The 18660-nt window shown below is 44.6% G+C and overlaps 1 protein-coding gene across 2 annotated transcripts in view; it reads right to left on the bottom strand.

Moving 5' to 3' along the window:
* Positions 1–691: 691 nt before the first annotated feature.
* KCNN1 (potassium calcium-activated channel subfamily N member 1) overlaps positions 692–18660 on the bottom strand; it is a 742449-nt gene continuing 724480 nt past the window's right edge. For both annotated transcript variants that reach the window (XM_069648788.1, XM_069648798.1), the window contains exons 8-9: positions 9625–9694; positions 692–4123 (exon numbers count right to left, since the gene is read on the bottom strand). In XM_069648788.1, the coding sequence (XP_069504889.1) occupies positions 3839–4123; positions 9625–9694 (355 nt within the window). In that variant the 3' untranslated portion in view covers positions 692–3838. The remainder of the gene's footprint in view (positions 4124–9624; positions 9695–18660) is intronic.

Genomic DNA, 18660 nt, shown 5'->3' with positions numbered 1-18660 from the left:
TCACCGGTTTCTCAGGGTCTATAGATAGGCAATACCCAAGTTTCCTGCCTGTATTTATTATCAGGAATTTGTGACCAGTAATTCTTCACCTGTTTCTAATGGTCTTGTGCAGAACATACCACCTTTAGCTTCTTGACTATTTCTTGTGTTCTGGAGATAGGTAGAGTTCCACATATTTCCAATGGCCTGCATGTCTATGCATTACTGGAACAGGAGGCACTGGTCATAGTCAATCATGTGTATTCCAAAATAGGCCGGCAAATGATAGATACCTTCACCAGCTTCTTCTGAAGGAAAGAGATACCTTTAGTAGTTGCTGAAATGTTTGTTGTGTTTTGGGATATATAATACCCTTAGTAATTATTAATGTGTGGTCTTAAAATACAATAGATTGCTGCTCATTTCAGAGTGTCTGCAGCATGAGACACCCTTAGGAAATTGTCAGTGGTCCGGAGAGAGTAGATACTCTAAGTGGTTGGTCTCTTTTGTCTTGTTCTTCTATGAGACTAGTTACTCTCCATAGTTGGTCAAAAGTTTCTCAAGGTCAGTTGATGTACAATACCATCAGAGGTTCTTACCTGTCTCCAATTTCTGCACAGAGTAATACATTTAAATGTGTATTTGTGTAGTAAAAAATTGGCCCAACGCCAAAGAACTTACCCATAAATCATTGCCAAATAAACTGCTGGGCTGGTTTTTCATTAATTGTTTATTAGTCTTTATTAACGCTCTCCTCAGAGCCCTGATTCAACGAATGTGCTTATGTGGTAGCCAAATCTGCTAATTGTATACTCAAATGAAAACAGGAACTACAAAATTTGGATAATTTGAATTTGGCTTTGAGTGCAAATTTCCATTTTCCCTTCCCCTTTCCTGTATCAGCGATTCTGAAACACAATGACATCATCGCGAGGCGACTGCACCCTCAAAGTGTTGTCCCATATCTATAACATCAGCAGCTAAGGGAGCTGGATAGGAAATCTAGGCCACAGTGACGGCCATGGGGTTGCTATTGAGAAAATAAGACTTTAAATCCCAGAATGCTTTGCCACAAAATCCAAAATGGAATTTTATTGCTCTGAGTGAGTCAAATCCGAGCACACTCCTCCATCCAAATTGTTTTTTAAATTGTAGGTATCCAACTGAGGTTAGAGGTCGATCACTTACTCTTTTTATTACGCAAGAACGTTCTAGGCATTGCTTGAATTTTTGTAATCTAGAATAATTGTAGGGTGACTCCCCAGTAATAGCAAGTCACCCATATACATTGTCATTAGGAACATCGGAAAATGTGTCTGTCAATTTATATCATTTTGAGGGCACAACTATTATCAACATTAAAATTGTCACAATAGCAGGGATATTTTCGGGTTGAGAATACGGGAACTTGGGGTGTGGCTCTTTATGGCATAGCATCAAGGTAATTAGAGTTAGTGTAATGACATTCTATACATCTTTGCTACGTAATAGTTACAATGTAACTAAAATGTCCCATGCGCCATTCCTGATGTGGTTACCAATTTTACAATGCATGCACCCGAAGACACAGACGCTATGGTCCATGAGACTTTCCGCAGAAACCAATGTGACCGGCCAATGTTGTCAATCTTTTCAGCCAGGAATCAGTGGTTTCTGGAGAAAAAAAAGTATTTAAAGTTTAATTTCGAGTCTCTTTCGCTTCCCTTCTCACTCCTCCCCAGGGCCTCAATTGGCATATTTATTATCTGAGCAGCGCCTTCACTTCAGATTAATATCAGACGATCATCGCAGGGCTGCCCAAATAGTCTCAGTGAACCGGCCTAGTTTATGCCACCATTTACGTGGTGTGTGTGGATCACGTTCACAAGCACGGGGTACTCTGCCGGCCTCCTCCCTTCACCTCAAGGGAGATCCTTTAATGGATTCATGTCTCAATTTCTGAGTATTGCTGCGGACAATGACCTGTAACATGGGTGCTTTGAAGATATCCATAGGCCGGACCATGCTTTTAGATTATTAGGGTACCATTCATTACCGTATTACCACCCTTGCACCAATTATGCCTGGCGGGAAGGATTTCATATCCCTTGGAAATTGATGGGTTGGCTGTTATCCGGACAGTGGATTAGCTGCCCATTTTCATTGTGAAGGAGACAGAAGGCTGGGAGGGCTTATCTTCATTCATTCTAGACGCAGCCACACATTCTCAACATTGGGGACACTCTTTGGCACATGCCATGCAAACAGAACACCCGCCAGAAGTGCAGCGTCTCAAGACCCTTCCACATACTGTCTCCCTTCCCCGTCAGATAGCCCTTCCTCTACTTCCCTTTCCATGAGTGTAACTTGCTCTGCTGTCTGAAGGCTCGCCAAAGAAATGTAGCAGGGGGGATTTCTTTGCCCTGGTAGGGGGGATTTCTTTGCCCTGGTAGGAATCTTGCATGAAGAAAACACAGTTTTCCATTGCCGCCTTTCAAATGGACTGCACTGTTAAAAATGACTCTATAGTTTTATAAAAAAAAATGCCTATATCCTCCACCTGAATTTCATATCTCCTACAATCCTACCTTACCCGTAACTTCCAATATGTTTGCATAGCCTTCAATTTCCTACACAACTTTCCTTAACGGCAACACACCCCACATTACACGACGGTGCTTCCCATACAAAGCCACCATACTCTTCACCCTGAAAGGTCTCTCTTATAAAAAGTCCCATAAATTCTCTGTACTTGGTGTCAACTCACCAAAACATGACCTAGTTTTCTAACCTGCATTGTATCTCAGACAAAGACCACGTGTAGATGGTGCTCCAGTGGTACATCCAGTAAGGAACGTCGACCACTTGTATTTCATGGTGTATCACCTAGACAGTGAATATCGCCATCATGCCTTCCCGGATGGTGAGTCCCATCAATAGAGCCTGTCTCTTTAACGTAATAGCGCACAGAACAAGCGCCACCTATCGCTGTACTTGAAACGATCTCACATGCAAACTAATGCCTACCCCTATCTTATGAATGGTTTGTCACTAAAACATCATTCAGGCAAGATGATATCCTCTGTACAGTGATCACCTACCTCTCTCTAACTGAGGTTATATTGGACAAGACCAGCCAACCCTCTACAATTGATTGCATTTTCCAAACAACAGAACATTCAACTCTTCCCTACTTGATGGGGGTCCCCATAGAAAACGATCACCCCTCTCATCAATGAGATCTTCAAAAAAGATCAACACCCCCCCCCCTCCAGTAAGGGCATGCCTCAGGAAGACATATTTTTCTTAGGGGAGGTAGGAAAATGGATCATAAATAATTTTGGTAACAAAATAGTTATGGGGTGACACTGAGATTGAGGATAAAGCTGAACTCAAAGATGGAGAACACTTCCTCGGGCCCTCCAGCATAGGGGGCATCATGGAGCCTCACGGTCTGCACTCTGGGCGCCAGGCACGTCGCACTGCTGGTGGCTTGGCGCCCCGCGGCACTAGCCTTCCCACAGAAGGAGCCACAGGGTCCCGCCAACGAACAGCAGCGCCATGGTTCATATGCCGTCAGACATATACTGTATTCCCAGGCTCCCACCCCACCCCCCCAAAAAAGGGGGTTGCCCAGAGCTAATATACTGGCAGCTGCCGTACTCCAGCCATAAAATAAAAAAATACATATATCTCTATGTATAACTTCACTCCAGAATCTTGAACCCAGTGAGGTACCTATACAGGGCTTTACAAAAAAAAGCTAACGATTCCAGCCACACAATGGCTAAAAGTAATTTGTCTGTTTTTGTTTTGTTATGTTCTTTTTCAGAATGTTCTCCACAGCCACATTCTTGCTATTCCACTGCCCACCCCTGGCTCATCCACTGTCCGAAGAGGTGTGTGGTGCTGTGGAGGGCGATTTCCGCCGCCGCGTGGGAGTCCATGACCGCTCTGAGCTGTTGGACACAGGGTAGAACCTCTGCGTCTGGCTCCTGGCAAACTCCCTCTGCTGTTGGCTTATGGCTTGCGTGATCAGCCCCGGTAGCGCCAGGAGGCTGACGCTCAGTGAGTCGATCTTGGTCTCCAGCGTGCCTATGCGTTTCTCCAGGTCTTCGTTCCGCTCCTGCAGCTCAGAGACCATGTCATACATCACGTTCTGGGTCTGGAAGAACAAAAGAGAGGTGATCTTGAATATGAAGGCTCTGCAGACTACCTCCTCCCACTTTCAATTCCCTGGGGGTTCGTGTCTCCAAGTAGGATATCTTTTTTCTAGCATGGCATGATCAAAATGTACCTAATTCCTGATTTACGGCATGCTGGGTTCAGTTTCTGCATTACAGTCTCTAGGAACAAGCTGTTCTACTCCTCATTGGCGTCTTTTTGCAGTTTGTACCTGTTCATTGTCAATGAGGCAGCATGCCTGGCAGTTTTTCTTATAAGCACATTTGCTCCTATTGGAATCAGCACTTTCTCTGTTATTTAATTTCACATTGTCCCAATGATAGATTGCATTTCCAGGTATTTCGCAATCTTCTGTTTCTCCATGGGGAGTACTGGGAAACCTCTGTGAATGGCTAGGCCTACCAACATTTGTAATGTTCTCCTTTCCTAAGGAGCTGATATTGACTTCTTGAATTTTAGAGCTTTACTTGATAGTCTGCTTTCTCGAATTATGTCTGTGGGTTCCATGTGATAATGTTGCCTGGAAAAAATCGGCAGGTGGTTGACTTTTTTTCCAGACCCCTAATATACTTTCCCCAAATATTATAGTAGGGGTAACATTTTATATTATAAACTCCCATCATAGAATATTTGGTGAAAGTGTTTGATTTTAATGAGGCTGCATTTTTGGGGAATGTCGCCTCCTGGCGGCCATTTCCCAGTTGACTTTATCACTGAACACCTGTTTGTGTCAGTCCCACAATCCCATTTATGGGGAATTGGAATTCTTATATGTCTATAGATAAAAAAAGATTTATTTCCCTGGGCCAACTTACAAGCCATCGAATTCAGGACTGTGGATCCTGGGGCAGAGTGCACCAACAGGCGAGGTTAGAGAAGAGCAGGCTGTCCTTAGTTTTGGGGGTCAAGGAGCGGGTGTACTTCCAGGTGAAGAGAGAGGATGAGGATCAGTCAAGGATCGTGCTGTGGAGAATGGCAAAGGTAAGGAAGTTGTGGAGGTGCTGTGCTAGACGGGAGGGGGTGGGTGTGCTGGGGGGGGGGCTTATGTGGAGGGATGTGCTAAAAGGAGGAAGTGATCTTGGGCAGAAGAGAGGCATGGAGGTGAAACCCCCATTTAGAAATGGGGAAGGAGGTGAGGCCAGTGGGGAGGGGAGGCTGCATAAGAACATGGTTGTGGGGCCCCCTATTAGGGAGAATTTTCGGGAGGAAATAATCAGTGAAGGGGGCTTGACGTGGAGGATCGGCGTGCAAGATTCGGCGGGTGGATTTCAGAGGGCACGAACGTCGAAAGCGGTAATCGGCTCAAAGACACAGTACATATAAAATGTCATTTAACTGAGACACTGAGGGGCCGATTCTGAGCTCATGATAAAAAAGACTGTGGAAATACGACATTCTCTGATCCACTTGCCAGTACCATCATTCTAAAGTGGGTGACCGTATTGGAGGGGGTATGTTGTGCTTTCCAACAGCAAAAGCTGCAAAAATGCCTCATTGTGGGGAAACGTGTGCTGCTCCAGTGGAATTGCGAGCATGTTTTAAAAGACTGCAACTTTACTAATTTAAGCAAGTTTTCTTAGTATTTCATCAAACTAGAAAAGTGGTGCTGCAGTCTAAGAAATCTTATTTTTATAAAGGGGAAAGGAGTGTAGTGGAGGTTAACGGCACCTCAAAGGTGCTATATGATAACACCTTTTTTAGACGTGCTATGCTGCTGGGAGGAGAATCCCCTCCATGTGGCTGCCCTGCATTCCCCATGGTTGCTAGGGCTGTTGTCAAGCCATAAATCGGGCACATGCAAAAGCTGAGGCTTTAATGTCCCTGCATTACATTATTTCTTTATTAGAATATGGTGTTTGTAAGGAAAGTGTTCCTCGTTAATGGGAGAACACTTTCTTAAGTTTGCACACATCTCAGATGTGGCCCCTCAATCAAGAATGGGTGAAAAAAGGGAAGAGGTGGGGTTCTGTAAACAAAGGAATGCGGGGGTTATTTCCCCAGTACACCAGTGTTAGAACCAGGGCATAAGTCCTAATAAAATAAGGAGGGGGACTAATCCCCATGTACAATGCACAACACCACAGAAAGTAACGTCGGTGGAAAAGAAGTCAGAGCAAGGCAATACCACCAGTTTTAAATAAATGGGGCTGCACCTGACCCCAGGGATTCTGGAAAGATTCTGAAAGGAGAGTGTTTTACTCTATATTTGTTTAAGTTGAGAATCAACATTTATTTTTTGGGAGCCATAAAAGAAATATCCAAAGAGGTCATGTTTTTAGACAAGTAAAGATCTATTTAACACTAAACTATTACCTTTTCGAAATCCATACTATTTTTCACCTAGCACTGAACTCAACATAAAAGCTACACTTGTATCTTAAAGTCCTACCTCGGATCTGGCAGCACTTATATCAGTGCTCCTTCCTTTGGCACTGCTCTGCTGGTACCACTGATCTGAACACATCTGTGGTCACCTGTAGGAAGTGGCAGCGCCTTCCTTAGGGTTGGGGGCGCCATCCCATCACTTTTGGCGAGAGAGGTGGACCTGTGCTACTGCTTTGGATTATGCCTCACATAGCGAAGCAGCAGCACAGTGCCAGGCAGCATATTCCACCTGGGGGCCTTATCTGCCTGGAGGTCTCTGCTGTCTGCCTCGGCACAGGGGTGCGTCGCCTGAGTCTGTCGATTTTCTTTCTTTTTCAAATCAGAGACCTTAAAGAAGAAAGAAAAAAAACGCTAAATACGTAGTGCCCAATAATGAGAGACTGGGGGGGCATAGGAAGTCTGGCCCCGCCGCCTCCCACTATTGCGTAAATGGAGTACACAGTTAGTGACAGGAGAGTAGTCCTCTCCCGTCAGTCAGTGTGTTCTGCAGTCTGCGGGACATTGATGTATGCGTGAAAGCAATGGGGATTGTCTGAGTGCGAGGGTGTATGCATGTTTGTGAGTTTGTTTTTATGTATGTGTGCTTGTCTAAATGGTGTATGCATGCGTGAAGGAAAGCATGTATCCTGCTTGAGTGTTTTTATGTATGTAGAGCAGGTAAGTGAAATGTCAAATTAATTTAAATTTGTATGTTTGCTTGAATGCAGTGGGGCTTTTCTGAGTGCCTACATGTATGAATGCTTGTGTGTATGTTTTTATGTATGTGTGCTTGTCTAAATGCTAGATGAATGTGCAGGTGAATGAATGAGAGCGAGTGGGCCTGATTTACAAAGTGTTTTTCAATAGATGTTTCCCACTGAAAAGCCCTTTTGTTTATTGTGTGTTTATGTATGCACATTGTGTTTTTGAATGAGCCGTGTGTGCTTTATGAGTGAGCGGGTGTGTCTGTGTGGGAGCGGGTGAAGGCGGAGCACGCCTCCAAATTGGGGTGGGTGGGCTACTGGTGGCATTGATTTTCTTTTTACCATGTAGTGTTAAGCAAGCATAATAAGTGTTATTACGTGGCTCAGCTGACTGGAATTAGTGCAGAGCAGCCAGTCTGGACATATTTTCTAATTGGTATGGCATTTCTTACTGGACATGGAGGGTAAAGCAAACATGATAAGTGTTATTACGTGGCTATACTGGCCCACATTAGTGGTGCAGCCAGTCTGGCCATGTTTTCTAACAGGGACATTGCATTTGTTACTGGGCATGAAGGGTAAAGCAAACCTGATACTGATGTTATGGTATGTTATTACATGGTTAGACTGGCCCACGTTGGTACCACCAGTCTAAACATGTTATCTTACTGTGGTATGTAATTTGTTACTGGCAAAGTCAACAGGAGTAAGTTTTATATGGTAATACTGGCATATGTTAGTGCAGCCTGCATCAGCAATGTATGGGCACAGTCAGCATGACAATGGTTTTTATAATAGTATATATTGTGGGCAAAAGCATCATGAAAATGTTCCTGTGCACTGTTGGTGGTTGCTACCATACAAAAACGATTTCGAACTGCGTGGCCTTTTAACAGATGTATTCTTTTTTTACAGAAATGTGCTATTAAAGGCACCTTTTTAACATGATAGACCCCACCCTTCCCCCCCCCCCCCCGATCCCACCATGGCAGGTTTGGGCTACCACATAATCAAAGCAAGCATTTTTGTCCCTCTACTTGGACATTTCACCAGCTGCCACTGTGTGTGGGTGACAGCAGGAGCAGGCTTCTTTGTGTCTGTTATTTCAGATATTATCTTACGAGTCCCTTAAGTTAAACTTGCTTGACTGGTAGTAACACATGTTTTCTCTTGGGCCACACAGGTTCACCTGCATGGAAAGTAAATGATCTGGAGGAACTGTTGAATTCCCATAAACCAAATAATGTTGGCAAAATACTCCTCACTTTTCTCATCTAACATTGCTCCTTGATCTTACGCACTTATTTTTTTTGTTTTTAAACACGCAGAGCCAGCAAGTGATGGTCTCAACATCTTGCTTTTTAGGTCCTGTCATTCTGAACACGTGTAATGTACTTGCATTGTTTTTGGCCTTTAGTTATGTAGGCCTTCAAATGCTAGAGTGCAAAGTGATCGCACTTAAAAGCCTGGACTGACTGCTCAGCTTGCACCTCACATGCTACATCTTGAGATCTCTGAAAACTCTTTTACTACTATATAGGGTTAGTGCTACAAGCCAAAGGAGCCTGTGTGATGATAGCCCCTGCTTCTAGTCATTCTGTGACACAGACGTGCATCTTGCTGACAAGCATGTCACATTACATTATGTTATTGGGATTTATATATGACAGCTGCTGTCATGTTCATGGTATATTGGTTCCTTGTTTTGATTAATTTTGTATTTCTAATAACTAAATATGTTTTTTACCTGTCAAACAAGCTGTGAACATGGAAAGAATGAAACCACTATGAACAGCTTATTATTTGTACTATTTTTGTTTTCTTGAAGGTGGGCTAATATTTAGCAGCCAACTGGGGTTTTCTGGGATGTTGGCTTTGAGATGCAGACAACAAGCACGACTCAAATAAAGCAATGCCAGGCTGACAGCAAGCTATTGAGCCGGCCAATAGATATCATTGCTGCCATTGGATGGGCCACGGATTGCCATTGATGCATCATCGTCGGTCTACGCCGCCTAGGACACAGCGAGTGGCACATTGACGTGGCCCACTAGTTGCCAGTGATAAACCACTGTCTCTGTCCATCCCTCTAGGACCACAACCGATGCTGAAAGGTGGGTGGCCACTAGGAGTTGTTATTGTTGTTGCAGTGTGTGCCTGCTCCCTCCATACCCACAGACAATGCCACACTGCCTAAGTGTCACACTGTCAATGGACACAAGTGGACAATGCTGTGCCCCTGCCTAGATACACCCTCTACTATGGGCCCAGAGGACCTGGTTCAAGCATCATGTACAGAGCCCCTGGCACCAGTGGCCATGTGGATAATGCCCAGGCCCACTCCGGGGCATCGTAGCGCAATAATTGCTTCGGACGGAGGCCTCCCCATTAGGGACTGTGCCAGTAGACTCACCTTTGCCAGGTCCACCATTGTGTTGGCCTGGTCATTGAGCTTCCTCTGTTCCATCTTGACACTGCGCAGTCTGGAGGCGAGAAAAGCACAGAAGCGGTCAGAGGACACACGGGGAAATCCAGGGTCAGGACACACAGAGCAACACATGCAAAACAGTCCAAAAAACAGAAATGGAAACCAACCGAAAGGAACAGAAAGAAATGGAAGGCACGCTCAACCCAACCAGGCGCAGTAGTGTTGCAGAAAACAAACCAAAAAAAACCCCATGCAATACCATCCAAGGCACATCCATTGGTCCCCTCCCAAGATGAGAATGCATCATTTCCCCCTGGACCCTTACACTGATATCTGTGCCCCTTAAAGGTGCCCCACTCCCCTGGCCATTCTAGTCTAGTGTCCAGTTTAGACCTGGAGGTATAGGCCGATTTTACCGTAAAAAAATGATCGCAATGACCAAAAGTTCTAAAAATGCTACCACCAAAGGTTCGAACACCAAAAGTTCGAAGCTTTGGTGGTAGCATTGAAAATAAAAAACGGGGGCTGCGGGGGTTTCCTCCGCATCGCCCCGCTCACTATACTTTGTGGTATAGTGAGCGGGGGCTGCGGGGGACACCCCCGCAGCCTTCAGTTAAAAAAAAAAGGAAAAGAAAAGGACCCTGCAGCGCCGGTTCCCGATCACGGAAGTGAAAGGGAACTGACGCTGCAGGAACCCAGCGTGAAGATGAAGGTAAGTGGGGTTTGTTTATGTTGGGGGTGTGGGTGGGGGTGTGCTGAGGGTGTGGGTGGGGTGTTATGGTTGTGTTGTGTGTGTGGGTGTATGTATGTGTGTTCACATGAGAAAGGTGCAAACTTTTGGCAGTTCGCACCTTTCTCATGCAAAGGTTTTGCCCGCTGTAGTTTCAGCCGCGGGCATATCACTTGGATTCAACCTGCCCTTGGTTGTCTTTATTTATCATCCTTTTTTTAAAATAGGTTTTTGCATTTTATTCGTTGCAAACAAGGAGCTTGGTGGCACCATTGCGTATTGGTACCTTAATAGCAGCACCAGTAGAATTTATAATAAATCAGATGGTTATGGATTGGAATTATTCTTGCAAATTTATTGTAAAAGCAAGTTGCTACTAAATGTACAGAAATTTCTTTTTTTCAAGTCCTTGTTGGGTAACATGGCTTTATGCTGGGCTGTTCCTTAGAGCACAGACCCTTTGTTATTTCAGAAGTGTTTTACCATCAGATGTGCTCTGTCTGCATAAAGTTATATGGAGAGGGATATGCCATTTTAGAGGATACTGACAGCAGGTTGCTGGAGTGATGTCACGGTCTTCTTTTACTTTGACTGGAGTGTCTAATCTGGCATCGTCCCAGGAAGCGGGAGCCAGTGAGAACATTTACAAAAAGTTCTATGTTGACAGTGTTTAAGACTCTCATTAACGATAATTGAAAAAGTAGAGGCTTGTAGGGAAAATATGTGCCCTTTACTCCTTGGGAGAGAACAACCGAATGATCTTTGATCAGAGATGTCCAATCGGTCCTGCTCAAGTTATGACAATTGAGTTTAGCGACAGAGTTTCTGTGACTTTCCCTAATGTACAAAATCTAAAAAAATTTTAGAATGCATACGAGGGTAACATTAACAGTTTTAGTGAAATTTAGGGAACAGTCTAAAAGGAGCTTTAGTGGCCGACCAAAGAGTTTTCCCCAGAGTTCTGGAAGACATCCGGATTACAATCCCAGAATGCATTGTTTTGTGTCATCTGAAAAACAGTGACATCAGAGTGTCTTGAGGTAGACTACAAAAAACACAGTTCTGCATGGCATGCCTGTATGACATTTCAAAGCATGACTATTTATCATTTGGATCTCTGGGGCCAGGCAACATGAGCCAGAACTTAATGCAGTATATGGAGAGAAACTCAGGGACTTGGGAAAAAGGTGAGCTAGTTTATCATTACACAGAGTTGAACATTGACTAACTACTCAGTCACACTGAGGTGATGCACCCAAGGTTGGGACGAGAAATCTATGATAAAGTCACCACTCTTGTGTGAATACATCAAATCGAGCTTCCTCAGGTACTGTGGCCAGAAAGCGAAATCTCTGGCGTCAGACACTTCTCATCCATGTTTACAACATAGGGGGTTGTGAAGTAGATGTGTGTGTCGTAAAACTGCACAAGCCAACTCTTGGAAGAGGGCGGCGCTCTGTGATGACATCACAAGGTCCCTCCTTGCATTAGCTTGTGTGAAACAAAGGCACGTGATCTGAATGGCGGCTACTTGTGCTGTGAAGAGGTAGATCTTCTCTGCTGATTTAGGAGTGTGAAAGGTGTGTGACGTCATAGACATTGGACTTGGCTCCATTGGTGGCAATAGGAAAGGCTTCCCCAACCAGCGCTACGCAATCCTGCTTTTGAGGGGTGATAAAATACTGAGCGAAAGCCTCCATTTTGAGTTAGGTGGCTTTTCAACCAAGATTACCATATATGGTTATTTGGGAAATCCTCACCCTTAAAGGTTTACCACTGATATGGTTCTGCATGTGATATTTCAGGAAACCCGCTCCCATTATTTTTTGAATTATTTTGTAATTCAATTCTATTCCTATTTTGAGGATGGAAACGGACTGTGTACATTAGTAGATCATTCTGCTACTGCACTTGGTAATGTTATGCAGATAAGGGTGCACATGAGTCTTCTCTGCATTTCGCTACAAAGGGGGCAACAAGGGGGGCAAATGACAACCCCATGTGTGTACCCCTTTCTGCTCCCCCTTACAGAATTCTACACTGCATCATTCTGGTGGAGACCTTTAGAATTTTTTCATCGGCTTCTTGAGTGGCGGGAAACATTTTACGGTTTTTATTGAGCCAGTTCACCTCATAATCAGGCAGCATTTACCACACGGATTAGTCAGAGAAATACTGCATGGCAAGGTATTGTATGGTACTTCCTCCTGAGGAATACCGCATGGTAAGGTATTGTAGGGTACTTCATTCCGAGGAATATCACATGAGGTAAATATCGATCGGCCAATTATCTATCAGGGGGGTGGAAATAAAGGCAGTATTTAAAATGCAGTCAGCTTTAACCACACCCGCTTAACTCATAATGAAGACATGGGGCCTCATTACGAGCCTGGCGGTGCGGAAATAAGGGTGCCGGTAGCAACGTGAAAGTTAAATCCGAAACACCAGACTACAAGTATGCCTGCATAGGCCATTGCTCCCAGCTGGTCTGACCTGCCAGGAGCACCGGCCCCTGCCGGCATGGTTTCGAGGGATGCACCGGCACTGTTGGTAAGAGTGCCAGTGCTTCCATGTCCCGTGGAGTCATATGGGACTCCACGGGAACAGGGACTTACACTTTCTGCTGCCTGGCATCCGAGGCCGCTGTGTCCTGGCGGCACTGGGATATCAGGCGGCGGAACAGTTTTGCGAGTTCAGCGGCAACCCGCCGGGAGCACCAGCGGGTTATCGCTGAAATCGTAATGATGGCATGTGTTTTATGAAAAACAAGAGAGGCTCAGTTCATTCAACTATTCAACTATCGACTGCCCTTTTAGTAAATAAGGAGCAATGGAGAAAACATATGAAGGGTATTGGATGGCACAGTAGACCCATATCCTTGTTCACATGATTCCTTATACTCCTTATAATCCAGGAAGTAAAGCAGTGCCATGTGACTTGGCCTACTTGTGCCACCAAGACCAAGGCTTCTCCAGAAAAGAACAGCAAAGTGGCAACACATGGTGGTGTGTGTTAGTTGTACTTTTCAAATGACTAATTTGACCTTCTTGAGTGATGACTATTCCAATCTCAATCACCCTCTAGTAATAATGATGACAACCTCTCCAATCGTAGGACATGCATAGCTTTCAAATGAACCATTTCCGGAGTCATTAGTCATCGCAGAGGGTAGATAGAGGCACCTGCGCTAATAGTCCCTTTTGGTGGGGACCAGCATGAAGTTTATGCATCCTCTTGAAAACAGGTCTTTTGGGAGGAGAACACATTTCTCTTCTGAGCCCCCTGTCTTTCTACCGTGCACACAAGCTTCGGATGTACACATAAATGTATACCCTGCTGCAAATGGCCAACCCTCTCAGCATTCAAGACCTCCCATTCTCGTCTGTCAGTGGCCATCAGGACTTGCAACTGTGCTCCCTCTGCATAACCTTGCTACTGTGCCCATGGGCTCAAGGATCTCTCGAGTTTTAGGTGACTGGTCTCCTGCATCTCTAGTACCCTATGTCCAGAGACACAGGGGCTTTCATCTGCACCACCACCCTTCTGCAGGAGCAGTGCAGAGCAGAGGGCAGGACCGTTGGTGGACCACTATCCTTTGGTGTTTGTGGCACCCTTAAGATCCCAAGGCACCAATTTGCTCCTCCAATATCGACGGTTCATCTGGTTCTACAAGATTCCCTCAGTTATGCACTTACCCTGAGATGGGTTGTAGCCAATTATTGTGTTTTCCTAAGGGCCAGAGATCAAGGGGTATCAATTATTCTGAGGTCATCAAGGTAAAAGGTTTTGGAATGTCCCTTCATGTGATGTCATTGGGGGGCCAGGGAGGTGGGTTTGGGACCCGCGCTGTACCTTTGGCTCCCCTTATATTTTTTGAGTAATGACATCTGTGAACTGTCAGTAAATCACATGTGTTGTAACAAATATAATTTGGAAAAGGAGCTTAAACATCGTTGTTTAGCAATATTCTTTCTATAATGTTTTCATGGTGTAGATTTAGATTGGAAAACCCTCTTCTTTTAAAGGCATGTCCTGATCTATGACACTGCCCGCAAAGCACTGTAAATTGAAGGAAATTAGACCAGTGGTGGTATGATATGATAGGTTATTTAAAACATGCTTAATGCCCAGAGGTTTCTAAGCGCGGACCCGGGGATGGATCGCACCTGTGTTGCTCTGTGTCGTCTTGTTAGCACATTGCCCCTGAGCTATCCTCCCAAGACTAATTAAATATACAAAATGACATTATACAACGCTACTGGGGTGGTAGACATCTCACCAAAGAACTGCATTCTCTTTAAAGGGTTCTTTGTAGCCTAGGTAGTCTAGATCGTTTATGAAAAAACATCCCTAGATCCAGGATCCAGACAGCCTGGCCAATTACAGGCCCATTACGAACCTCTGTTTATCAGAAAATTCTTGCATAAAGTAATTGCTACACAACTACTCACCAGAATCAAACAATTCCAACTCCTAAATGACTATCAGTCGGGGTTACTACCAAAGTGTAGCATCAAGACAGTCACCATCCAGGTCATGGATAAGGGCGTCCCATGCCTCCTCGTCCTCCTTGACTTCTCAGCTGCATTCAACACTGTCAACCACTGCATCATTCTCTCCCTGCTTGCTGACAGGATGGGATTACCTGGCACTGTCCTGATTTTGTTTCCCTCCTACCTCTCAGGCAGACACCAGACTGTCCAGATGAGCTTGTTGCGTCAAACTGATTCTAGGTCTCCTCTGGAGTCCCCCAAGGCTCCGATATCTCACACATCCTTTTTAACCTTTACATGGAGCCTCTGGGCACCCTCCTCAAAGATCCCAATATAGCCATCCACCAAAACGCAGACAATACTAAGTTGTACATGAGAGTAAATAGCACGCAGGACATCATTCCTCTCTGCAATTACCTAGCCATCACCCAGCAGGAAATCATTCTTCTCCGCGATTACCAAGTCATCATCCAGTCCTGGATGTTGACTGCCTAACTCAAACTAAACCCATCCAAGACTGAATTCGTCTTCATCGGTCCGCCCGCTAAATACAACTTGTCCAATAATGGCTCAAAGATATGCACCAAGAAAGATTTGATCCACAACTCTCAGACTCAGCTAATTATTTAGGTTTCACCGTTGACAGCAATCTGTCCTTCAGAAACACATAGCCAAGAAGGCCCAAATAGCCTGGCTCAGAATATCTATCCTTTGACAAATCAAACCCTTCATCCATCTACAGGAATTCCGGACCAAAGTGCAGGCCCTTGTGGTCTCACACATCGATGGGGGAAATGCTCTCCTGACAGGGATTCCAGCTGCTCACTTGGCATCCCTGAAGCAGTATGCCATGCTGCAGCATGTCTTATTACGGGAGCATGGAAATTTGACTGAATTACCCCATCCTACGCAAACTACATTGACTTCCACTCCAAGCCAGGATACTGTTCAAGACTGCATGTATCATCTACAATGCAGTCACGAGTAGCACAGCAGCATACTTGGTGGCTAAGGTACACATATCTGGTGGCACACCTTTCTCGTGCAGAAAATCAACCAATCGGCTTGAATCACAACTCGTCCGCAAAGAGAGGACCCACAAACAATCCTTTTCTTGTCATACCCCCTCTGGAACCCCGGTGTCGGCTAGGAATGCCCCCACAATTCTCCAATTTCACAAATCTTGCAAAACATGGCTCTATCAACAACATCTGATCAAGGACTAATTCCAGTGGGCGCATAGACCAACACACAGAACGCACAATACTGCTCTACTGTTAAAGATGCCAGCCCAAATGCTGGCTACCCACACTCTGTACGGTGCTCTGCCGCTCTTGAGCTAGGCATGCACTTTAAACAATAAAATAAATATTAAAAAAGGCTCTCATCTAAAATGTGGGTATCTCTTAAGGGTTAAATTGGAAGGCAAATTAATTATTATTTGGGAAAATATAATGAAAGCAATTGTGCAATTAACTGCAGCGTCCCCCATGCCCTTTCATCTCCTTCCGTATTGACTGTCTTTGCTACACCAGGAGGTGGAGGTAAAATTGCTGATGCTCTTGGATGACATGTATGCATGCAAACCAATCAGGGGATTGGGTTACCACTGCTTGCCACCCTCCTTCACACCAAGCCATTTCCTCCCTTTCTGTCAGAGTTCAACTTCACCCCCACCCACATGTCTCAAAGGTTCTCCTGGTCTTTGTTGTTGTACAGCCCTTTACTGCAGTTGTTGAAAGCACATTTGCAATGGTGACAATGGATCCTACGCGATAAATGAAATGGGACTGATGGATGGTCGTTGACATATAAGTAATTCACAAACCTATATGTCTCTAGATCTTTCCAATCTCATGCATCTGCATCTGACCACAGAGATCATCTCCCCTTTGTTGAGGAAGACAAGGAATATATATGGCTGACTGACCCTGACTCAGACCAATCTCGATCCTTCTCTTGACGCCACACACCATTGAATGAACAGTCATGCAGCAGACTGAGATATTCATAAAGAACCAGGGCGTTCTTGACCCTGTCCAGGCAGGATTTGTTCCGACTAGTGGTCCCACTCTTCTCTCATGATGTCACCACCTGAATGCTGATGTAGGAAGCATCTGGTCTTTGAAGCTATTGGACCTTTCTCTGCTTTGAATCCACTGACCGACAACTGCTCACAAGCTAGCTGCTAAGAGTGTGTCGGGAGGTTGGGCTCTAGACTGATCCCACTCATTTGTGTACAATATAAAATGATCCAACTCTAGCACTTCCTCCATTCTCTCATAGCCATGATGTTCCCTCTGGCGAGTTCATTGGTTCACTGAAAACTAGCTGAAGCCAAACAGTAAATATCATGGTGGTGCTTTTTGATAGCCAACCTCAGCTGCGGTCAGCTGAGTTCTGACCTCAGACTTGTCCATTGCCTGTATCAGTGATTGGTGGACTTGTACTTCCGATATCTCACTCATGATAATTCTAAAGGTCAAACCAATATTGAGGTCTTATTTCTAAAACTTGAAAGTGCTCCAAAAAATATTCGTCTTCTCATCTTCCCCCATTTGCTCTAAAAAGTTTATTTGGAACTCGCTCCCCAACTCTATTTACCAGGCAAGTCTGTATCTAAGTGCAACAGAATGTCTTCCCCCGTGGTTTCAGGGCATGAAGATTCAATGGACTCCATTGTTACGAGAAGAAACCACAGAGGCATCTCTTTGCGAAGACTCCCAATGCCTAAAAGTATTACATTCAAGTTGGGGTGCATTGCCTATATTCCAATTGGTCCAAAGCCCACAGTCACCTGAAATATCAAAGAAACGCTGAGAGCAGGCTCAGTTGTTTGAAGTACAATAATGGCTCGCAGATCTGGTCTTTGATCAAATCTGCTGGTATCCAGAGGTCTATGCAGGTGCTGCCAATTGCTGGCAAAGATTGCGTAGAGTTTTTTACTAATGTGTATTCTAACCCTGTGACTGAGATTAAAGAGCAGCAAGTGGTTGAGAGGCAGAATCAGCGTCATTGGAATACCCTGATATAGATCTTGAGGATCTCCAAAGGGCCATTAAGAAATGTAAAAATTCTAATGCCCCAGGTCCAGATGGGATGTCCAACCTCATCCTGAAATCAGATTTGGGATTGTGGACCAGAATTTTGGTTGGAGCTTTTTTTAAATACAAATGTTTCCACCATCCCGGAAAGACGCAGTGATTATATTAATTTATAAACGTGGGGGATAGATCTAATCCAATTAACTACCGCCCAATATCTCTTCTGGACACTTCCTATAAAATATTCTTGTCTTTTAGTCTGAGGAATGTTCAGAAATGGGCCAATTCTGCCTCTTGATAGGATGTCCATCAATCTAACTTCTAGAGAGGGACTGGTATTTTGTTTGTTTGTTTGTTTGTTTATTTTATTTTACGTAATCTTACTAGCCAGACACGTATGAGGAAAAGACACATTTCTGTGGCCTTCCTAGATATATTACCAGGCATTTGACTGTGCTAGACAGACAAAATACTCTCTGGTCTAAATTGAGAGTGCAAGGCTGCTCAGAGGTGTTGGTTAGTATGTTGGATCTTTATATGCCAACACACGGTTGAATTTAGAATGGACCAGAGAGGCACCTGATCAGATAGGATAAGGAGTGAGCGGGGCCTGCACAAGGGTGAGCATTGGCTCTCTTCCTCTTTAACATATACATTTGCGACCTGGGGAGTTGCCTTAAAAGAGTGAGATCGAACCTGCCCAAACTAAGATCTGTACCAGTACCTTATTTTCTGTATGCCGACGAAATAGTGT

Source organism: Ambystoma mexicanum, chromosome 1p (genome assembly GCF_040938575.1).
Source record: "Ambystoma mexicanum isolate Mex_15411 chromosome 1p, UKY_AmexF1_1, whole genome shotgun sequence".
Lineage (NCBI taxonomy): Eukaryota > Metazoa > Chordata > Amphibia > Caudata > Ambystomatidae > Ambystoma > Ambystoma mexicanum.
Note: the sequence above shows the minus strand (reverse complement) of the source record. Positions and strands in the feature narration are given on the sequence as shown.